Source organism: Aspergillus neoniger, assembly GCF_003184625.1.
Source record: "Aspergillus neoniger CBS 115656 unplaced genomic scaffold BO87scaffold_20, whole genome shotgun sequence".
NCBI classification, from domain to species: Eukaryota; Fungi; Ascomycota; class Eurotiomycetes; order Eurotiales; family Aspergillaceae; genus Aspergillus; species Aspergillus neoniger.
Window position 1 is genome coordinate 360,475 of NW_020291148.1, and position 21,347 is coordinate 381,821.

At 52.2% G+C, this 21,347-nt stretch overlaps 9 protein-coding genes across 9 annotated transcripts; 4 read left to right on the forward strand and 5 right to left on the reverse strand.

Moving 5' to 3' along the window:
- The first annotated feature begins 86 nt into the window (after positions 1-86).
- Positions 87-2,078, forward strand: bna4 (kynurenine 3-monooxygenase). The gene is made up of 3 exons (XM_025623561.1): positions 87-356; positions 511-725; positions 779-2,078. Exons 1-3 carry the CDS (start codon positions 233-235, stop codon positions 1,937-1,939), a joined length of 1,500 nt encoding a protein of 499 aa, XP_025478788.1. The 5' UTR covers positions 87-232; the 3' UTR covers positions 1,940-2,078.
- Positions 2,079-2,195: 117 nt separating this feature from the next.
- BO87DRAFT_438870 (uncharacterized protein) lies at positions 2,196-3,614 on the forward strand (the record flags this gene model as incomplete). Its single annotated transcript, XM_025627905.1, has 1 exon — positions 2,196-3,614. The coding sequence occupies one exon, from the start codon at positions 2,196-2,198 to the stop codon at positions 3,612-3,614; it is 1,419 nt and encodes a 472-aa protein (XP_025478789.1).
- Positions 3,615-4,300: 686 nt separating this feature from the next.
- On the reverse strand, positions 4,301-5,107 carry BO87DRAFT_86446 (uncharacterized protein). Its single transcript, XM_025629635.1, has one exon. It carries the CDS (start codon positions 4,881-4,883, stop codon positions 4,401-4,403), a length of 483 nt encoding a protein of 160 aa, XP_025478790.1. The 5' UTR covers positions 4,884-5,107; the 3' UTR covers positions 4,301-4,400.
- Positions 5,108-6,713, reverse strand: BO87DRAFT_86474 (uncharacterized protein). The gene is made up of 3 exons (XM_025629636.1): positions 6,467-6,713; positions 6,309-6,395; positions 5,108-6,241 (listed from the first exon to the last, which is right to left on the reverse strand). The coding sequence occupies exons 1-3, from the start codon at positions 6,592-6,594 to the stop codon at positions 5,332-5,334; spliced, it is 1,125 nt and encodes a 374-aa protein (XP_025478791.1). The 5' UTR covers positions 6,595-6,713; the 3' UTR covers positions 5,108-5,331.
- A 2,942-nt stretch (positions 6,714-9,655) lies between these two features.
- On the reverse strand, positions 9,656-10,587 carry BO87DRAFT_86495 (mitochondrial 37S ribosomal protein uS8m). Its single transcript, XM_025629637.1, has 2 exons — positions 10,474-10,587; positions 9,656-10,414 (listed from the first exon to the last, which is right to left on the reverse strand). Exon 2 carries the CDS (start codon positions 10,355-10,357, stop codon positions 9,845-9,847), a length of 513 nt encoding a protein of 170 aa, XP_025478792.1. The 5' UTR covers positions 10,358-10,414; positions 10,474-10,587; the 3' UTR covers positions 9,656-9,844.
- Positions 10,588-10,776: 189 nt separating this feature from the next.
- On the forward strand, positions 10,777-12,801 carry BO87DRAFT_361030 (uncharacterized protein). Its single transcript, XM_025621574.1, has 3 exons — positions 10,777-10,949; positions 11,030-11,196; positions 11,247-12,801. Exons 1-3 carry the CDS (start codon positions 10,912-10,914, stop codon positions 12,650-12,652), a joined length of 1,611 nt encoding a protein of 536 aa, XP_025478793.1. The 5' UTR covers positions 10,777-10,911; the 3' UTR covers positions 12,653-12,801.
- Positions 12,802-12,918: 117 nt separating this feature from the next.
- BO87DRAFT_336736 (DJ-1/PfpI family protein) lies at positions 12,919-13,876 on the reverse strand. Its single transcript, XM_025620535.1, has 2 exons — positions 13,732-13,876; positions 12,919-13,663 (listed from the first exon to the last, which is right to left on the reverse strand). Exons 1-2 carry the CDS (start codon positions 13,736-13,738, stop codon positions 12,951-12,953), a joined length of 720 nt encoding a protein of 239 aa, XP_025478794.1. The 5' UTR covers positions 13,739-13,876; the 3' UTR covers positions 12,919-12,950.
- A 580-nt stretch (positions 13,877-14,456) lies between these two features.
- On the forward strand, positions 14,457-14,815 carry BO87DRAFT_86549 (uncharacterized protein). Its single transcript, XM_025629638.1, has one exon. It carries the CDS (start codon positions 14,525-14,527, stop codon positions 14,744-14,746), a length of 222 nt encoding a protein of 73 aa, XP_025478795.1. The 5' UTR covers positions 14,457-14,524; the 3' UTR covers positions 14,747-14,815.
- Positions 14,484-17,178, reverse strand: BO87DRAFT_377476 (uncharacterized protein). The gene has a single exon (XM_025623562.1). It carries the CDS (start codon positions 16,817-16,819, stop codon positions 14,885-14,887), a length of 1,935 nt encoding a protein of 644 aa, XP_025478796.1. The 5' UTR covers positions 16,820-17,178; the 3' UTR covers positions 14,484-14,884.
- Positions 17,179-21,347: the final 4,169 nt, after the last annotated feature.

The window sequence follows — 21,347 nt, forward strand, 5'->3', positions numbered from 1 at the left end:
GCGGGGGGCGGCTAGAACAAACTCCTGTTGGCCGTAAAAATGTTCCACAGACCCACCGCCATATGGAAGAAAGAAGGAATGCGTGTGACGCAGCTGTCAGTTGCCATTTCAATATCAGTTTAAGCTCGGCCGATCTGCAGGTCTTTATACTACGCAGACTCAAGATCATCCTCAAGGCCCCCAAATCACATCAAGTGTCCAGGTAGACACTTGATCACGCACTCCGGTTAACATGGCGGAACCGTCTGCTGGACGACAAAAAGTGGTCATCGTGGGTGCTGGCCCGGTGGGGTCCCTGGCGGCTCTCTACGCTGCAGCTAGAGGCGACGATGTTGAGATGTATGAACTACGCGGAGGTTAGTCGCTATAAGCTGCCAGGTTATCCTGGATATCTTGATTCCTTTGCCATCCGACAGGTTTCGGTGACTATCATCATCGACCCCGCATCATCCTGATGACTCGATCTCTATCAAGAATGGGGCCATTCTCACACTACATGTTGATTTACAGATCTGCGCGATCCAAGCACGATTCCTTTGAACTTCACCAAGTCCATCAATCTCGCGCTCTCCGAGCGGGGAATCACTGCCATGCGGCAGGCGAATCGAGAGGAGCTCATCAAGCGCGTCCTCGCCGACGCCATCCCCATGCACGGACGTATGATTCATGGCCGAAGCGACGGCAAGCTCTGGGAAGCTGCGCAAACCTATGACGTCCATGGCCGAGTATGTCTTAGGTCCATTCATTTTCCAACAACTCCATCTAACATTGTCCTTAGGCCATCAATGCCGTTGACCGCGGCACTCTCAACAATGCCCTCCTGGATGAACTGTCGCGCACGCCAAACGTCAAGATGTTCTTCAACCACAAGCTCACCGGCGCCGACTTCCGCACCAACCGTGCCTGGCTCGAACGCCGCACTCCGGGCACCGCTTACACTCCGGAATCAGTGACCGAGATCGAAATCACCTTCGACTACCTCATCGGTGCCGACGGTGCCCACTCCGCCTCCCGCTATCATATGATGAAGTTCGCCCGAGTAGACTATCAGCAAGAATATATCGACGCGCTTTGGTGTGAATTCCGCATACCTCCACACCCGGAAACAGGAGACTTCCAGATCTCTCCTAACCATCTACATATCTGGCCGGGCAAAGAGTTCATGTTCATCGCGCTTCCATCAGCTGATAAATCCTTCACCTGCACGTTATTCGCACCGGCCTGGCACTATGAGAAACTGGAGAAGAGCTCACCGCAAGACCTTGTGACCTCCTTCGATTACAATTTTCCCGGCGTCTGTCCCAACTTGATTACGCCTGAAGCCCTATCCGAGCAATTCACCGAGAACCCACACCTCCCTCTCATCAGTCTGAAATGTAAACCACACCACTTCGGCTCCAGCGTAGTAATAGTCGGCGATGCTGCACACGCCGTCCTGCCTTTCTATGGACAGGGACTGAACGCCGGACTCGAAGATATTCGCGTTCTCTTCTCTTTCATGGATCAATACGGCGTCTATGACGATCATGTCAGTCCTACACCTGAAGCTCGAGCCTCTGCCCGTGCCGCAGCATTGCAAGCATACACCAACCAACGCACGGCCGATACATGGGCCATCAACGACCTGTCCAAGCAGAATTATCTGGAAATGCGCTGGGGAGTCAAGAGTCCCGTCTACAAGTTGCGCAAGACGGTGGAGGAGACACTAGACCGCTACGTACCGAGCCTGGGGTGGCAGACACAGTATTCTCGGGTAAGCTTTAGTAACCAACGGTACTCAGAGGTGATTGCGTCTGTGAAAAGGCAGGGGAAGCTGTTAGGTGTTGCTGGGCTGGGGTCGGTCCTGGTGTCGGTGATGATCGGGGCTGGGGTATTGATGAGATGGCCGGAGAGGTTGTCGTTGGGAGCTGTGTGGAGGACGTTATTCAGAAGAAATTGAGGAAATCCTCAGTATTTTTCTTTTGTTTGAGCTTTTTCTGCGTTCTAACAACGTGTTATGTAAGTATAGTTGATGTTTTTTGCTGCAAGACCCGACTGCATACAGCCATAGAACGACGCCAAAAGCACGTAAATCTGCATGATAAGTTTGTCTGACGATAGAATATGTCATCTTAACCTTCCTCCTCACATATATCAAGATCTTGTTCACCCCAAAGAACAGAACCACCAACTCCACTCACAACATCAGCACCAAAATGGACCCCCTAAGCAAGCTTCCATACGAGCTCCTCTCCCTAATCATCGACTACACAGCAGACTGGATCACGCTCGAAAGCTTCATTCAAATCTCCCCACCACTACACGACCTCTTCACCACCTCAGCAGCCCCCAGCACCTCACCAAAGAAACAATCACGAAGATCAGCACGAACATCATCCAAAGCCCACCGCGAAGCCATACGTATTGTCAAATGCACCCTCAAAAACAACCCCATCATGTCCGTTGCTATCCGTCGGCACTTCCACATAATCATCAAACTACGTCAATTTTCCTCGCAACCAGCTGTCAGACGCACCATCTGTTATACTACACTCCTATTAGGAGAAGATGATTCCTCCCTCTCCTTCAATTCACCACCAGCCCACACAACCCTCCTCGAAATGATCACCCTCGCAGCCAACATCCAGCGTCTAGCATGCGCATGTTTATCCACCCTCCTAACCCGGCTTCGGAGCGTTCATCCGCACCGCTGGACCAAAGAAAACCTAGATCCAAAGACAAGTGCATCCACAGAGACAGACATGGAACTGTACAAGCTACACGACGTGGGACCTCCCTCATGGCTCGAAGAGTATCGCATCTACCGTACGTTGTGGTTTCTACAGCTGAGATATGAATTGTTATCTGTTGGCAAGAAGCTGAGATTGTTCAATGATGCTCGACTTCAGAGAATGAAGGATGACTATATGGACATAGATACTGACGATGAGGAGGAGTTCAAGTGGTTAGGCATCAATTATCGCGAGATAAGAACTGTTGTTGGGTGGTTGGAGGGCTTAGATGAGAATTTGGATCTGTTCAAAACGGATGCAGGTACAGACACAGACTTTGACCTACAGCCGCGAGCTCAACGTCGACCATCTACAAGAGCCCTCGGCAAAATTCGCAAGTTACATCAGAAAGCCACGCAAACTCCACTACCACTACCTCCTAATTTATGCTTCAAGCCTTCCGACAACTGCACAAGAAGCACCGAGTTGCTTAATCCAAGCCGCTATAGCATGATCAGACCTGTCGGAGAAGAACAGCTAACCCGCGAGGATAACAACAACAACAACAGCAGCAGCAGCAGCAGCAGCAGCAGCAAGTCAATGTCCACGTCCCCACGCGGTTCCCTGCAGGACCTGTCACAGTCCTGGCACGCACTCGGCATGGCGATATGGGATTGCTGGCGGATGTATGGGCTGGGACTGACCCTGGTGAGGCGGGAGTGTTTGTCGGAGCAGGCGGAGTCTGAATGGGATGATGAACTGCCGATAGGCCCGAGGCCCGCGCGGAGGAAGGAGGAGCTTGTATGTAGGCTTTTGGACTTTTTGGAGGGGTGGAATGAGAATAATAGTACTAGTAGTAGGGAGGGGGAGAGAAAGAGGAAAAGGGGTGATTGGTATGAGTAGTGCAAGTAGTGAAACTGGAATAGTAGTAGAAGATATATATCATGATGAATAAGGGTGAACCCGCTGCTGATAAAATTGGTTTGATAGCAACTACTACAGCTTGAATGTCTCATAAGTACCATGACACGAGTTAATGCGATCAGATTCCAGTTACCATATGAAAATACTTTGGTAGTATGGACATGTTAGGACTATTGAAAGAAGATAACACTAGAGCAAGATGTTCTAGTGTAACAGGTAGTACAGTTATCTCTGTCACATATCAAATGACAGACACTACTAGATACTTACTCACTAGGCTAGTACAATTACTCCAGAAAGAATGCTAGTGATCATCATGCACTTCCTTCTGGGTCATGCCTCAGGCTGCCCGCTGACCTCCAAAGCAATGATTTGTTGGGCCTGTAAGTCGCCCAGTTCTCGTGGTTCTGTTTGGTCGCGTTGTATTACGTATGTTTTTGAAGAAAGGTAAGAAGTGGCGCGCCAAGTACGGTGGCTCTTTGAGGAGGTCGGGGGTAAGATGTACCTGGTTCGTTAGTAAGGGCAGTAAGAATGATAGCCGTCTGTTGATTGCCAGACTATCTTGATTGAGGCACGGGCTGGTTGAGAAGCACTAGGGGTTTAGAAAAAGGCCCCTTCTGTCTCTATGCCTGAGGCCAATCTTGGCCGATTATCATGTCCGGACAGAGAAGGCGCATAACAGACTATTGATTCTGCAGGAATTTTTCCCCAATGTGGCCCCATGTCTTTCCACCTCATCTCCCTCCAGCAAACGCTCGTATGGCTCTATAGTGTGAAAAAAACACTGTATTCCCGCTTCGTAGAGTCCAAAAAGTATTTGTATATGTCCCTGAGAAAGACACAAAGTCTGGCTGCTGACAACGCTTTATCAGTGCTAGTGGACAATTCAAAAATGGACCAAGCACTGAGCCAGCGCAGAGTTTCATATAAGTGTTCAGCCTGAAAAGCCAACAGAACGCAATAAACATGACAATTCAACAGCCATGTAACCTCTAGATCAACGGAAGTCGACCGCAGTGCAAAAAACAAAAGGCCACCCGGATCAGCCAAAATGAGCTGTACAACATGATATTGAAGGAGAAACATAAGGAATAGACAAATCTTCAACCCATACCAAGGCATAAGGTTCAAAAGCATATAACGGCACCAAAAGTATAATCTAAAGCCGAAAGGTAATCTGATCATGGAAATCCAGACAACATATAAAAAGAGACAAATAAACCCGAGGAACACACGAGAAACCTCCATAACGGCATAAAAGAAGCCCTAATATCACCATGGCATACTTCATCATCATCCAATCAAAGGGGATCTATTGAACCAAACTTGTTTAAAATCTCGGCCGGTCATGGCCTGAGATCATCGAATCGGCCAATCCGGTAGTACTGGGGAATCCATATCCAGGGGCCATATGTGGGACGCTTGGACAAAGTCAATCCATCCGTAAGGGTAAGGTAAAGGTCCGCAGTTCCGCTTAAACAATGGACGGGTAATCCGGATATTCCACGGGCACTGTGTTTGTTCTCCTTGGGAAGTCTCCTTCCTGGGAACAACCGTCCAGAGGTGCGGAGGGGTAAACCACAAAAACAGGAGCATGGCGGTCTGCACTTGGTCCATGGGAAGGCAGGATAGTGTGGCCATAACTCAAATCATCATCATCATCATAATTTAGGCAAAGGCTGGCAAATACCCTAGTTCATGGGCTGGCAAATTTGACGCGACGGCTGCGTCGATCATGGATGCGTTTTTCTGTATCAAGATAGAGGCGGTCAAGGAATTCCATGGCATTGGCATCCTTGAGAATCTTGGCCACCTGCGTGCCAGCTGAGATAAGCTGAAGAACATTCCGATCATCCTTGATGGGCCGGGATTGATGCTTGGCGGCATGTCTCATCTCCAGGGAATTCTCCAGAACGGTCACTAATTGCTTGATCTGGCCATTATACAACACCCGGGCTGGGATACGACGCTTGGTCGCCAGTCTCTTTAGGAGATATACCCACTCGGTCCACTCGCGGTCAGAAGGAACTCTCACCGGTCTCTTGTCCGGTTCCAGTGGAATCGGAAATTGATACTTTGCAACAAAGTCAAAGGCACACTGTGACAGTCGGTCGTTTACTGACGACAGGATTTGATCTTGCTCTGAGACATCTAGATTAGTAGGTAGATGAGGCAAATCCCTCCCTTGGGCTGCTATGACCCGCGGTGACGGTGGGTCTAGCAACTGATGGGGTCCGTCGAACTCGTCACGATTAGACGGCCGTCTCTGCGAGTGATACCGGGTAGCGCCTTTAGGCTTCTCCGTTGCGCGTCGACTGTTTCTTTCAATCAGGTACTCCGAAGTTTCGTAGGGTCTGACTAGGTCGTAATCACGCCTAAGTGACTCCGCTGGGAGGCGAGCAGGGTGGTCCCACTCTGGGTACAGAGCTGTGGGGCGTGGCAAGGCACCTCCTGCAGACACGGGAATGGTTCCCAGTGCATGTGAGGTCACTGGAAGTCCGCTGTATGGCATAGCAAATTCCGACGAAACTGGTTTGTTGGGCTTGACAGGAGCCTGAGTATCTATGGGTCCACGCTCAATATGCGGAGGGGAGAACCTTCTAGCGCTAAGGATGAGTGACATGAGAGTCTCAGTATGACAGATTCTGCAAAGAAAGGAAGCAAAGCCGATACAAGATAGTGACAAGGTACCTTGGATGATAGATCACGGGCGCCTCGCCCGAAGTCCCGTATACGGACGGTTGTTGGGGCATGATGCCACTGTACAAGGTGAGCTTCCCCCGACGACATCACCAGGAACAAAATAAGGAGAATATTGCATTGGGGCTAACCTGTGGCGAGACCACGAATCATCACTGCTGATGGAATGTGTGCAGGAGCCGCTGCTCCCGGATGCTCGTGAGAAATAACTGAGACCTGAAGACATTGCGATCAATGAGGGTGAAAGAACCGTGGACATGAGGCTGATGATTTATATAGAAGAATGAACGGGTATACACAATGGCGAGGCAACCTCAGCCTGTTCAGTCCAGACCTTTCAGAATGGTGCCTGACAGCGAGTAGAATGGGGCGTTTTATTATAGCAAAGTAGCAGATAATGTGGGAAAAGAAAATAAAATAAGAGGGTGGATGGCCCACGGCACCAGATAAGCTTTTAATTTCAAAGGCCGCGTGAGATATGGCAAGCTGGAAGAAATATGAAGAACTCCACTGTCAGTGGCAATAGGACTGGATTGCTCAAGGCCGGGCTCCGCTCTGTCAGGGAGCAAGCGCGTGCCGGAAGATACCTCGTACTATACGGAAAACAACGAATCTATCTTGCTTCCAGGGCCAATCGAGCCAGGTCTCCACCGTGCCTCGCCGACAGGGTTGAGGGGGATCGATTGAGCCAGAGACGTCCGGGAGAACAAGGGACGATGAAGAGCAACAAGGAAGTCCGCCGGCGCAGCAGCCAGACAATAACTCCCGGAGCTAGACGCCCTGCCAGTCTTCCGTGCAATCAGTGGAGCTGCACCAGGCATACTGGGGTACATAGCCATGGATGGACCCGGCAGTAAATCGCAGCGAGACTCCACCAGCGGGACATAGCCAACTCCTGTATGTTGATCTTGCCCTCAACCGCGCATGTCAGGACAGGAAATGAGGAGTCGAAGGATCCGGTGCTGCATAGGGTTTTGGGCAGCAACCGTAGGACTCGGCAGGGAACATGCGTCCGCTGGGCATAAGGACGAGAACATTACCTACTATTATTCACGGCCTTGGCCCAATTGCCAGTCAGTCCATTTGCTGATGGAACATTGCGGGTAAGGGGCTTTTGTTTTTTTCTTTGGGAGGGGGGAAGTTAAAGGGAATAAAGTTACTGGGCACCGTGTCAATGGTCCCATGCTCTCCACCCACATCGACTGGGCCTTGATTGGGATCCAATTGTGGACAGGGACGAAGAAGGAGAACAAGACCAAGGCCGATGATGAAGCGGAGGTTGCAGTGGGAAAGAGAAGCAAACTGCGAATCACGGGGCGGACGGCGGGGACTGGCCTGGGTGCCTGAGTCCACCGGTCGAGGGCCAAAATAGACCCGATCTTCTTTTCCCCATCGGGACTTTGCTACCGCATCTACCGTCATTATTCTTACTCCACTCCAGATCGTTCTTTTGGCTATGCGCATATCGTTGTACTCCATGGTGCTGGTGAACCGAACCATAGTCTGGCGCTTGTCCAGTCCATCTCAAGCTCCAACTGGTAGACATCTAGCCCTTGTCTATCTACGGATCCACCCCCACTGTTGAGGATGCGCTACTCGTATTTGCTCTACAGCTGCCTATGCTGGAGGGAAGGACCCAGTTCAGTTCAACTACCACAGAGATTTGGTGTATATATTGTGGAGTGGATCGGGAGCACACACACACACCACGGTCAAGGACGGATGGCGGCCTAAAGTCGAGAATCCACAGGGCGGGGAGCTTCAGGTTCCCGGCCTGAAATGTCACTGCTCCTCGATGAGTTGGGCACACACAGCTGCATGTTTTGTCGCCCAAACTCAGGGCGTCCGTGTCAGCCAATACTCCTTTCCCGACGCTGACTTGATGAAACTACTTCTTCGTACGAGGTCACTGACGTGCAAACAGCAATCGAACTAATGATAGATCATGAATAGGGAAACTTACCACCCCGATCTATTGAGGGGATCCTTGGCTACTTGCCTATATTCTGGATACCCTAAATGACCCCATCTGAGCAAACAATGTGCCGAGGCAAATAAGGGGAAACCTTGGACAAGAAGAATCCAGAAGACGAAGCGACCAGGGCCTTTTCTCGTGGATCAAACCGATTACTCGATTAAATTGAACCAGCACAAGCTGTGAGACATTGCCGGGTTGCGTATGGTGTACATCATTGCGACCCAACGGAAAGTCGCTGAGGTAACCTCCCGAGTAAAGAGTGTGGATGATTCGTGGCGTCTGATATTGCTTTGAAGCTCACCCGATATCATCTCGGTAGTCACAAACGCCTGGGGTGTCCTGCCCTACCCACCGTGGTTTCACAATCCCACCAGACCATGCCCCCTTCGTCCTGACCAGCATTCCTGCTACCTATCTCGTTGGTACATCGACGATAGATTAATGGGTCATGGTGATCTCAAGTCAGTATCCGGACAGCCCGGAGATAACATCGCTGGCTCAATCCAGACGCACTGCGCATCAGACTTGGTCCAAATTCCTATGACTAACATTAGAAGGTCTGACATCCTCCCATTGCACGGTGAGGTGTTGGCAATGGCAGCAGAGTCCATGCACCAACGGGAAAGTATAAACTGAGAACTACTATTGTATCGGCTACTCAACGGGGACTCTAGGAGTTCTAACAGGAAGAAAATATTCCGTACTCGCCAATATTGCATGGCGAACCTGCTGCTTATATAAGCGCCGCCACGACAGCTGAGCCATGCGTAAGGCAGCTTCATAAACCGGTGCACTAATTCGATGAACGGTCAAAGCGAGACAACCGCCGCAAAAGAGACCCATGGGAAGGAGCTCACATGCACATGGATAACAGGATATTGTCAGCAGACACTGCTAGATGCAAGCAGCAGAATCTACTGGATCAGGCAGGTCGGTGTAGAGCTGCAGCAGCATGCCATAATCATCAAAGCACTCTGATTTCAAGGTGCTCACAGGCGGAGCAGTAAGCCATCGGACACTACCGGGTGATTCTGTATGTCGATAGATGACCTGGCCAGCTGCAACTTGTTGAGAACATCGTAGTAGTAGAGGGGTTGATCCTTGTAGATGTGCACGAAACCCTGCCTGGATACGAGAATGTCTTCCCGAGTCATTCACCGAGCTCTAAACCTGTTGCTTGGCTGTCCCTGAGGTTCGTTGAACCATAGCTAGGCGGTCTCCAGTAAACAAAGACCAGAGCAAGATGGACATCACGAGCAGCTAGAACCAACACCTACAATGACCATCGGCCCCAACCAAGCCATCATCACTAGCAGCCAGCACAAAAGATAAGAAAAACAGGCCTTTAAAATGGTAGATCGTACATGAAGTCACCTAGTTACTATACAAGGTATCCATCCCAAAGTCGCGACATAAAACATACAAAGCATGGGATGAGACACAGCGCGACTGACCAAACTCCGCTATAAATGCAAAACCACAAGAATCAAAAGTAATCCATCTATCATCCTCCCCTCTCCGTATAAAGTCCTTAGCGAATACGGCACAAGACCAACCCACCCAGCTTCTTCTCCACACATTCCCTAGCTTCCAAGATACCCCGGTCCGTGGAGATGTACAAGCTCTCACCAGGCGAGCGGATTCCCTCAACAGTGTTATCCCGCTCACCGCGAATCACCCGACGCAGACCAGCCACATCGATCGTCACTCGTCGTGTCGGTTTGCTAACCATGCTCAACTTGCCCAGCACGGGCTCGCTCTGCCAGTACTTCAAGCCAAGCCAGAGTCGTCGGGTAGCGACGTTACTTTGAGTCACGGGCTCGATGCCTTCGACCTCATCGACTGGGTTCGGGTTGCCGAGGATAGGGTGTACAGGGGGAGGAGTCGGGCCTCCGCGGACGACGGAGGAGAGGTAGCCGTCGTTTTGGAGCGCGAGGGCGAGTTTCAGGTGGAGCTTGGAGTTAGGGATGGAGGTGAGGCCGAGACGGGCCTTGCAGGCATTGTTCAGGTGCGAGCAGACGTGGGCGAGGTTGACGAGAGACATCTTGACAAGAGGTTTGGCCCGGGGGCCTGTGGTGTGCGGAGGACGGGGATAAGGTGACTGGGTCGGAGTAAGCAAACTTGCGCGGCGACTGAAGCTGGTGGGGGGGTTGGGTGTACCTGTTGCGGTGGGCGGAGAAGGTCAATGAAAAGATAGTCGAATCTCTATCGATTCAATCTAGAACAGCAGCAGCAATGGTCGGATTTGAGGTCCCGCTGGCAGACAATCTCCGATGATGCGGAAGCTCAGATGAAATTTTCGGAGGAACATAATCGCGGCGCCGATAGGGTTTTATGCCTCAGGCATCACTGTTTCTTGTGACATCTCCGGCGGCAGCGAATCAGCGGCCAGAAGCGCTCTCAGCCGCTCTGTAGCCGCCGGGCTTCTGCATCACGCTGCATCGCTGCATCTTACAGGCCGGTGTGACTTCCCCTCTTGTCCAGGTATAAATCATGGCGCTGTCGTCTCCCCCCAATTCCCGCTTCGTGCGGAATTCATCATCTTTTCTTCTCTTCTTCAACACGCCCTGGTGGCCTTATCGACGTTGATCGCCCATTATGCCGCCGTTATCGGGTGAAGAGCGTATACTAACTGTGTGAGTAGCGCTACCCCGCAGATCCCAGCTGCTGCAGCTGTATCACATCTGGTTGCTTGGAGTTGCTAACCGCCGTGTAGCTTTGCGGATATCCATTATTATTTTGCAGCGCCATGTCCGAAGCCTGTCCACCACCGGTTTGATAAGGGTTGCTATCTATATCTATATCTCAACAGCGCTCTGCAGAAGATCAGGATTGAGGTCGCGAACAACCCAGGGACTCCAGAGCAGGATGCTTTCAATGGCAGTTAGTACTCACCTCCTTGGTGATGCTGATTTATCGCTAAACGCCTATAGCTCTGGACAATATCCATCTCCGACATTCAACTAAATTCCCGACTCTCTGCACTGTGACCGTGGACGGACAAGTGCCGAGTCCACCCCAAGGCCAACCTGCATTTCCGCCGCCACCAGGTGCCATTTCAAGCGAATGGCAACTGCCTGGTAACGATTCCCCGGCCCTATTCCGCCTGCACACCCTAGACATATATTTCTGGACGACGGAGGACGTCAATCAGTTCCTAGATCTGGTGGAGCGTCATCTCTCGCAGTCACAAATCGAGACAGACCGACACCCCTTTCCGCCTCCACCACAAAGCACCGTCAGTTCTGTTGTGCAGCAGCTGGAAAATGTAGCCATCACCGATCCTGGCTACCAGAATGGACAGACTCGCAATTCTCAAGCCGAGGTTGTGTCTAACCCCGTGCCTAGCTACCAAGCCATTACGCCACCGAGCAACCTCCCTCCTCCCCCTCCACTAGGCGGCTTAGCTACAACTGCCCAGCCAGTCATGCCTGGAATACATTCCGTAGCCAGCGAACAACAGGATACTACTCCGCCGGAACCAACTCCCGCCCCTCTACCCTACAATCCCGCTGCACCCCCAGCGCCAGAGCCTATCAGGCACCGAGAGAAGACCCCTCCCCCAGAGGACGCAGAAACGGGGACCGGCCTTGCGGCAGCTGCAGCTGTCGACAACGGTCTTGCTTATCCTCAATCCTCCCAAATGCCTCCGGGGGTAGCCGCCACAGCAACAGCACCATCAGCAACAAGAGGTCTATCCGCCCCTCCACCTCCTCCAGGGCCCGCCCCGCCTTACAGCATGCCTGGGAACTACGTGCCCCCTGGACCTCCGAGTGCTGGCCTCTCCTCATTCCCAACCTCCATGCCTAGCCCAGGTCTGCCCTCCTACTCTGCCTCGTTCCTATCAGGCGAGAGCCTCAGCCATCCCATGGGTACAAACCAGTCACTCCCAGGGCCACCACCGCAGCAGCAGCAGCAGCAGCAGCAGCAGCAACGCATGTCCTTCGCCCCGCCTCCCACTGACCCTAACGCTCACCTCTACGGCGGAGGCGGAGGCGGAGCAGGAGCAGGGCCTACTCCCGGCATATACAGAACGTCAACGGACTCATCGTCAACATCTACCCCACCGATGCAGTTGTCGCTAGGCGGATATTCGACCTTCTCGTATGAACAGCAGGGACCGAAGCGAAGCGCAACGGTGTCAGGGAACGAGTATAATGTTCACAATCAATTGTATCAGCCGACGGCGCAGGAGTCGATCTCCCCGCATCAGAAGTATGCCAAGGAGGCGATGGTCAAGCCGGGGGATCCGCATCGGCCGCAGTATTTTGTGAAGAGTGCGTATAAGGTGGAGCATGGGGTGAATCGGTTTTTGAAGAAGTTGGAGAAGAAGTTGTAATCCCCTCATTTCTACGTCTTGTTATGGCACGATGACGGTTAATGGTCTGTTTATACTGGCGTTGAGTGCTTCTTCGACATAGTATATCATCTGTCTTACACGTTTGATTCCACAGCGATTAATTTCATTCCATACATGTTCAATCACTTCATCTAAATTATTTCCGACCAACATATCACTCCTCAACATGCAACCACCTAACAAAGAGAAGAGATTTTCATTACTAACTACCCCTAACTTAACCATCTTCATACCCCCCCTCCTTCCTAAAATACAATCAATCCTAATCCCTAACAAACTAAACAAAAGGATCCACCCCACCCTCCCTCCACCTCCTAAACTCCAACACCCTCTCAACCTTCCCCGCGACCTCCTCACCCCAAATACTCTCCACCCAAGCAAACATCAAATCCACACCGGCACTCACACCAGCCGAACTCCACACCTCTACACCCACCCCATCTCCCTTCGCAGTAGACTTATCAACCACCCACCTCGCCTCCCTCACCCACTCCACGCCAGGAGCATCCCTAACCACACTCTCCCAATCATTCTTATTCGTCGTGGCCCTCTTCCCATCCAGCACGCCCGCCCTAGCAGCTAGCTTTCCACCCGTACACACTGTCAAGAGGTACTTGAGGGACGGGTAGACGGAGCGGATGTACTCGATGTGTTCGGGGAGCGGGGCGCGAGTGCCCCAGCCTCCGGGGATGAGGAGGACGTCGAGCGGCGGGGCAGAGGTGAGGGTTGCTGTTGGGAGGATGCATTGGGAGAGGGCGTTGGGGAGGGAGGGGGGGAGGGTGGATATGGGGGTGAGGGTGGTGGAGAGGAGGGTTAGGGATATGGGTGGAGTTGGAGTTGGAGATGGGGAGGTGGGTGAGGGAGTGTTGATGGACCAGGAGAGGACGTTGAGGACGTCGAGGGGGCCGAAGACGTCGAGGGCTTGGAAGCCTGGGAAGAGGAGGACGCCGATGCGGAGGGGTGGTGATGTAGTTGTTGTGGTGGGTGAGTCTGGAGTGGTGGTGTTAATGTCAATGGTAGTTGGGATGTGGAGGGGAGCGGGGGAGGAGGGGAAGTACCTGTCATAGTGGGGTGATAGTATAGTAGTTGAGATTGGAGAGATGGTTATGGCGGTGATGTGAATAGTAGTTGTGAGATAGGATTAGACAGGTGAGTCAAAGAGGATAGATGGCGCCTTTAATACTCCAGTGCTCACTCCTGTTGTTATTATAACTACTTACTATAGAAGGAACGAAGTACGCCAGGAACTAATCCAATCCAGAATAAACAGGTACAGGCACGTGCTATTCTGTTCCGTGAATCACCGCAAATTAATCTGACCTCAGCAGCTAGTAGAGCAGTATTGAGCATATTTATTCACCGGATACCCAGTTAGTAACTATTTACTGTGTGCATGTACGGCTTGAAATCCGCTTCGTGAGCTGACTATCTCTCTGTGGTCTGGTGATGATGCTATCCATCACATGGTAAGTTGATTTTAAATCGGATCGAATGGCATTGGATTTGGAGTCAATAAAATAGAATCAGTAATTTGAGGTGGAGAGAGGGAAGAATCCTTTCATGGGCGAAGGATCATACTGCTGTACCGTGTAGGGCGTAGCATGCAGTCGAGCGCATTATTAGTAAATATGTGCTCGGCGTTCTCCCAAGGTATAAGCTGTGGCGGTCTAGAACAATGCACGCTGTAGCTGTGTTCTACTTGGCTGTTGGCTTGATCGTGAAGGTCTATCATAATTATCTAGGTGAATTGGCCTGCTGTGTGTACTGGCATGGTATGATAAGATTAACAAACTATCATTTACTGAATACCAATAATTTACACCAAAGCATAAAATAATCAAGGATAAGAATATGCCAGAGGACCCAGTACTATGCAAGATGCAGTACTCCGTACACATCGCTAAGATCACATCCGAATCAACTCCACCTGCAATGCTCCGACATGCACGTCGTCGGTCTTGTTCGACTGTCAATAAGGGGCTTTCCACACCAAGATCCCGAAAGATAACCCGAGACCAAAATGGAAGACAGAGAAGCCAAGAAGCAGAGAAGAAGGGTAAAGCCCAACAATAAAATCAGTATCAAGAACACGTGGAGACAAGCATATGTACCTGGTCGCATCACGATTATCAAGGGTATAAAAAGATATGTCACGAGAAAGAAACGAGAAGAGAAGAATCTATTTTAACTGGTCAAGTGCTCCGCAGAAAGTCAGTTGAGAGAGAGCTTGCCCATGTCAACATCAACCTCGCCCGACTGGGCCTCGACAACCTCAGGAGCCTCGGCGACAACCTCAGTGGAAGCCTCAGTAGATTCCTTAGCAGGAGCTTCGGGCTCAGTGACCTCCTTAGTCTCGGGCACCTCAATGGCTGGCTCTTCCGTCGGCACGGTGATCTCGGCAACGGGCTCGGTCTCAGCAACCGCAGGGAGGTCGGTAGCTTGTTCCTCAGCAGCTTCAGCAACCTCGGTAGCATCGACTTCAGGGGCAGCCTCGGCGACGGAAGCAGCAGCTTCAGCTTCAGGCTCGACAGAGGTCTCAACGGGCTCCTGAACAGGTTCCTGCACAGGTTCCTGCGCGGGAGCTTCCTCGACAACCTCGACGGGCTTCTCTGGGATAGCAGAGGCCTCAGAAACGACCTCGGCCGGCTCCTCGGCCTTCGCCTCAGGCGCAGGCTTCTCCAGCGGCTTGCCTTGCTCGACCTTGGTCGGACGGGACGTGCGGGTATCCAGCTTAGAGGGAACTCGTCTAGGCGCCCGGGCCGGCTTGGTGGCCCGCGGGGGGCTCTTGACCTCAACCTTGTCGTGCGTCTTACTAGCAGAGCTAGCTGTGGGGCGCATCATGCGAGCCAGGAATCCCTCGTCAACCGGTCTGGAACTCGTGTTGCTCACACGGGAATGAGGGCGTTCGCTTCCGCTAGGAGGGGAGGTACGAGACGACGGCTTGCGCACGGTGGAAGCGGTCGGAGTGATCGCGCGCTTCTGGGTTGCAGTGGTCGAGCTCTTCAGCGTGGACGGCTTGCGCGTCAGAGTAGACGTGGTGGTCTTCTTGGCGGTAGACGAAGTCGAAGCCGTTGTCGAAGCCGGGCGAGTGGGGTTGGCGGCCGCTTTGGTGGTGCGAGATGCGGTCGAGGCTGTCGGCTTCGTCAGGTCGCGGGCAGGCACAGAGGGCCGTGCAGGCTTGGTGACGGGCTTCGTCGCAGTGTTCAAGGATGTCCGGCTCGGCTTGTGTGCGACTTTGGGGGCTTCAAGGGCCGCAGTCTTCGTCGCCGTCGGCCGGACTGCCCGTGTAGTCCGAGTAGTCTTGTCCTCGGTTTTGGCGGGAGAGGTGGGGGTACGGGGTTGCGCTGGCGACTTGGAAGCAGGCTTGGGTGCCGTCTTGCCCACCTGGATAGTGGAAGGTCGCTTTGTGACTGTCTTGGTCGGCGTCGGCTTGGGGGTGGAGACCTTGCTGGCCTTTACAGGAGAAGCTGGGGCTGGCGTAGCAGCAGGAGCAGCAGCAGCAGGTGCAGGGGTCTTCTCGATGACCTCTTCTGAGGGCTTTTCGGGCTCTACCGGGGCAGGCTCAACTTTCTCAGACACATCATTCTGCGATGTCTCCGAGGCCGCAACGGGCTGTTCGGTGATCTTCTGAGGGAAGCCGTTGTTGGTTGGTGACACAGACAACGGACTTCTCAAGCCACCCTCGAAGTCCTCCGAATTGAAGCTCCTGACCCGAGAGGGAGCAGCAGGGCTATCGCTGCGACCACTCACACTGCGAAGCCCTGCGACAGGGTTCGGCTGGGTGGCTCCATCGACAGCGATAAAGCTGGCGCGCACTTTGGACAAGGGTCTGGTAGTTGCGGAATGTTCGGAGCCAGCGGGAGATCGACCGCGGGAGGGAGGGGAAGTAGTGCTGTTCTGGTTGTTCTCGAACCTAGCGAGAAGGTTGCGCACACCAGGATGGCCGCCTGTCTCGTTCATGATGGCGGCTCGTTTGGGCGACAAGTGGCGGAAGCGGGAGGTCAGCAGAGGGTATTGATCGTGACGGATGGGACTGGGGAGGGGAGAATCGGAGCTCGAGGGGTTGGTCAAAGAATCGACGGAGGTGGAGATGCGAAGAGGAGATTCAGCGCTTCGCACGGATGAAGCGAAGGAATCGGAGGGCATTCACAAGGATGAATGAACGCGTCCCAGAAAGAGGAGGGACGGGGTGACGTGAGATAAACAGTAGGCCCAATCTGTTAACAACACGCGGGAGGCAAACAGTGGTTCGGTAGTGGGGGGGAACAAAGTCAATGCAGGTGAGACAATGTAACCGCGGTGGACACAACCATGGTGGACAAAGAGGGGATTGGAGTGAGGAAGCTGTGAATAGAGAATGAATGAATGAATAGTAGGGGGGGATGAGGATGAGTAGGTGAGAAGAGAGGAAAAGAGGGAAGAAGGAGAAGAAGAGGAGGAAGAGGAAGAAAGAGAGACACTTCCAACTAAAGAGAGGAAAGTGGAGAGAGAGAGAAAGCAACGAGGCCCCGACGCCTGAGGCAGCGGGTTCAGGGGTCGGATCCGCGGCTTCAAGTTGATGGCGCTCCGTCTCAGATTCGTTTTCTCGTCGGTCTCTGCCTGGATGGCCTTACGTATTATTGAATAATCACCACCAAGAATACCTAATAATCCCTCTCTTCCTTTTGGTGGATGCTTGACTCCCCCCCCCTTGACCTGATAGTCTCCGGCACTATTGACCTCCCCCAGGGAATGACTCTCATCCTTTCTTTTGCGATCGACGGAATAATCGGCACCAACTCCTTGCAAAGTTCATACACAGTCAATACTGATGCGATGCTAGTGATGATCCTATTGCTGAGGTGGGATGAAACAGTCCTCTTACCAGCTGAAACCCATGCCTCGTACTACGTATACAATCATTCTCATCACAGCATCATCAATTCAATTTGACTGTTTGTCATGGTCACCATGGAGCCCCGACTGACCGGGACATTTCCTGCAATCTCCTGCACTTCCCCCCGATCGTCTCCCTTCCCCCCCACGCCCCTAAAAAGGCCAGCTTGCAGTTCCTTGCAAGTTGCGACACAAGTTTAGCGAAACCTTGATCGTGCATCCCGATTGTCCCAAACCTTAGTTCACATGCTGGCCTCTCGATCTTGCATCCCTTCCGGTGGCAAAATCCAGTTTCATCATCCCCGTCAGCCCACAAATGGTTGGTGTGGTAATATTACTGTGTAGAGATACTAGTTGTTGCTGTGTTCGTGGACAGGTTCCTGGATGACGCATTCCCCTAGGAAACCCCTGGTGGATCAGGGATGGACGCGAGGATGCTAACGGCGACCAATTTCCCTCTAGTGCCATTCTAGTCCTTCTAGAGCATTCATGGAATAATCAAAGGATGCTGTTAGTGCTTTCCTTTAATTACCCCGGTGGGTTCAGATGCACTGACCTCCTCACTCTCTCTCTCCCTTTCCCTCGGACATGACACATGGCAGTAGTCCCAGCTTGTGGTCCCCCCCCCCCCCCCCCCGCCTGCTGACTGCAGTCCCCCATGGCACGGCTGTCTCCCTTGTCGTCAGCAATATGAACAATCAATTGATTGTAGTATTGCGTATAGAGTGAAAAAAGGGTTTCCGCAGGGCCTTGCCCTGACGCAAACAAGGGCGACGGGGAAGCTGTGCCAGACTTCAGTGGAAAGATCAAAGCGCCCCCACCCGCGGGATGAACCTTATAACGCAGGGGAGTCCGACTCAACCATGGAAACGCCCCAAAGCTGGCCGTCAGACCGCTGTTACCATTGCCCAATTTTCCACTATATGCACTGATAACCGGAAATATAATCATCAATAGATAGAAATTAAGCAAGGACTTTGACCACTGAGGTCCAGGCTCAAGCTAAATATGTAGTTATTGCAGGTAGGCCTCCACTGCGCGTGACTGACACACTGGGCTACAGGCGTCTGTCAAGCCAGTTCGTTTGGATAAAGTATGCGGATGACAGTCAAGAATGTGAGCATGTTTCGAATCAAGGAAGTTGATGCATCCTGGGGAGCTTGATCATTTTGCGTAAAGTCGTATCATCATGGGAACTTGCCTCGTCGGCACCACCAGGTAGTATCAGCCAATGTATTTTGCTACTTAGTGCAAGGTCAAAGGCAACTGATCCAGGTGTTGTGGTACCACATGTACTTGTAGCATCTGCTTATATGCAAGCAAGTGTTGGTTAAAAATGTCTTGGACATGTCACAAAATCCCAACTTAAACGCTCTTATCCTATCGGTGTTGGTGGAAGTTGACCTGATAAGCTCTGGCACATCTTGTTGAGTCGTGCGCCGTGCAACACTACTGCCCTCATTCGCTACTAGTTACAGAAGCACAACAGAAAACTAACAAATCATTTCATTATGTCCAAGGCTTGATGTACATGACTTAGCAGACTATCCCAATAACATGCATAGCTAACCAGAATATATTGCAGACTTTTTCATGCATAGCGAACAACGTTCCAATGTTTCTCATGTACCAAACGCACTACAGCAACTCAGCGGGATCAGAAGGCAACGACTCTGGCATGATACCAGCATCTGCATCTTCCAGGTCATCGGTGAGTATCCCTACCCCACTGTCTAGTCGCTTACGATGTTTCCCCCGGCCAGCTTCCACGTCGACAAACCTTGTCATACTGACCGGTGTGATGGGCTCGATATTCAGGCCATCTGATGATTGGATCTCATCCGAACGTAGCTCCCAGTTCGCAGTGCGAACTCTGGCTTTCCGTCGCTCGCTATTGACGGTTTCCTTCATAATAGCAAAAGACCGCGCTTGCTCTGCAGCCCATTTATCCAGCAGGCTGTCCCTTGCTTCAACTTCGAGGCGCAGCTGCTCCTCCAGGCCAGTGTTACTCCAGCGAAGTCGGTCAACATCTGATTTGGCTTCCTCTAGTGACGTGTTGAGCTCCGAGACGAGGACATTCATCGACCCCACTTCTTGTTCAAGGCGCTGTTGCTGCTCCGTTGCTTCTTGCTCCAGATCATGTATCGTTTGCTGGCGCTCAGCTTCGAGCGACTCAATCTTGGCTGTGAGGTCACGCACACTGGTGCGATTTTGTTCAAGGGCCTCCTCCAATTCCCGGATGCGAGTTTCCCGCTCCACGACGGTTGATTCGGCAGTACGAAGGGAACGGGCCTGCTCGTCCAGCTTTTGCTGGAGTTCGTCCACTTCCTGTTTGTGTGACTCGTTATTCTTCGTCTTATCATCCTCCAGTTCAGTTACTAGGGCCTCTAGTCCTTTGACTTCCTCATGGTACTTGTCGAGGGCCGCATTCAACCGCTGAATGCTGACAGCTTGTTCCTTTCCTTCGCATTCAAGCTCCTGCATACGCATTCGTGTGTGAAGCATGTCTCCAGCGGAAGAAGCAATAGACTCTTCCAAGTCATGAATCTTCTTCGATGCTCCCTCATATCGAGCCAACAGGGTATCGAATTGACCCCGAAGTGCGTTCTCCCGGCCTACGGAGCCTTCCAGTCGTTCCTGCTCGTCCCCAAGGCTCTTGACGAGTATCTCAACCCGCTTTACCAAAGCACCAAGAGTTGCTTTGCCATCACTGAGACTAGCGTTGGCGGTCTCGCCAGGAACTGCGCGTTCGAGTTGAAGGCGCGCGGCGCGAAATTGATCGCGCATCGTAGAGATGATTTCCTCAGCGTTGTTCCCAGGAAATCCGAGACCCGACAACTCTTCCTTAACGTTGTCTAGTGCTTGGGCGACATCAGAAGCACGCCGCAGTGTCTGGGTCAAGGTAGGCAGAACGTGATCCAAGAAGTCTGGCGGCGGAGAGGACTGGCGAAGGAGACCTTCAACTGCAGTTCCACTAAACGAAGCGACACGGGCGCGACAAGCGTCAAACAAGTCACGCTTTTCCTTCCTGGCAGCTGCGAGATCGGCTGAAAGCGCAATAATCTCTGCCTCCTGCCTGTAATCAGGTATGGATGCCTGAGTCGACGCATCGGTATTCACATGTCCTTGGCTCAGAAGCGAGATGTTATCAGGCACTGATATCCGGGCATCTACGCCTCGAATATCCGGCGAGTTTGATATAAGCATTGTATCACAATCCCATGCGCTCTCATTGATCACCATTGTTTCTCCCTCCGGGTTGCTGATAGTATCATGGTCTGTTGTGGCACCCGCAGAAGGGAAAGAAAGATGTTCCCTTAGATGGATATTCTCGGACGACACCTGTTCGATCATGGATTGTGGCGATAGCCATGTGGTTTCTTCGCTGGATGCTAGACTCTTGGATATGTCTTGATGTCTTTTAACCGAGTCCAATTCAGTCTTTAACGAATCTCGTTCGCGTAGTAGTGTTTGAAGTGTCTTCTCGTACTGGGCGGATTCTCTCTTCTCGCGCTCTAGATGGTTGATCTCATCACTTAGGCCTATCCGCCGGATTCGTCGTTTCGTGCGCGCGTCTAGAAGTTGTCGCAGCGGTGTAAACTGCATTACATGCTCTGAGGAGGCTGTACTGGCAGCATCGAAAGCACCCATACTGCGGCGAGACCGCGGAAGAGGGGTTGAGCGCCGTCGCTGGCGACGGCTTGGGCTCCGAATCAAAGGATCATCTTCTGCGCGTTCTTCGAAGGAAGAACGCAACATGGCTGGAGTGAGGCCGGTCGAGTGGGTAGAACCATGTTGC

Excerpts from the sequence above, each read along its gene's own strand:
- bna4 (XM_025623561.1), top strand. The coding sequence starts at position 233 with ATGGCGGAACCGTCTGCTGGACGACAAAAAGTGGTCATCGTGGGTGCT. Across the intron at positions 357-510 it reads GATGTATGAACTACGCGGAG|ATCTGCGCGATCCAAGCACG; the intron begins GTTAGTCGCTAT and ends GTTGATTTACAG. Across the intron at positions 726-778 it reads CCTATGACGTCCATGGCCGA|GCCATCAATGCCGTTGACCG; the intron begins GTATGTCTTAGG and ends CATTGTCCTTAG.
- BO87DRAFT_86446 (XM_025629635.1), bottom strand. The coding sequence starts at position 4,883 with ATGGAGGTTTCTCGTGTGTTCCTCGGGTTTATTTGTCTCTTTTTATAT.
- BO87DRAFT_86474 (XM_025629636.1), bottom strand. The coding sequence starts at position 6,594 with ATGTCCACGGTTCTTTCACCCTCATTGATCGCAATGTCTTCAGGTCTC. Across the intron at positions 6,396-6,466 it reads GATTCGTGGTCTCGCCACAG|TGGCATCATGCCCCAACAAC; the intron begins GTTAGCCCCAAT and ends CACCTTGTACAG. Across the intron at positions 6,242-6,308 it reads AGGTACCTTGTCACTATCTT|CGCTAGAAGGTTCTCCCCTC; the intron begins GTATCGGCTTTG and ends ACTCATCCTTAG.
- BO87DRAFT_86495 (XM_025629637.1), bottom strand. The coding sequence starts at position 10,357 with ATGTCTCTCGTCAACCTCGCCCACGTCTGCTCGCACCTGAACAATGCC.
- BO87DRAFT_361030 (XM_025621574.1), top strand. The coding sequence starts at position 10,912 with ATGCCGCCGTTATCGGGTGAAGAGCGTATACTAACTGT. Across the intron at positions 10,950-11,029 it reads GAAGAGCGTATACTAACTGT|CTTTGCGGATATCCATTATT; the intron begins GTGAGTAGCGCT and ends ACCGCCGTGTAG. Across the intron at positions 11,197-11,246 it reads GCAGGATGCTTTCAATGGCA|CTCTGGACAATATCCATCTC; the intron begins GTTAGTACTCAC and ends AAACGCCTATAG.
- BO87DRAFT_86549 (XM_025629638.1), top strand. The coding sequence starts at position 14,525 with ATGCCAGAGGACCCAGTACTATGCAAGATGCAGTACTCCGTACACATC.
- BO87DRAFT_377476 (XM_025623562.1), bottom strand. The coding sequence starts at position 16,819 with ATGCCCTCCGATTCCTTCGCTTCATCCGTGCGAAGCGCTGAATCTCCT.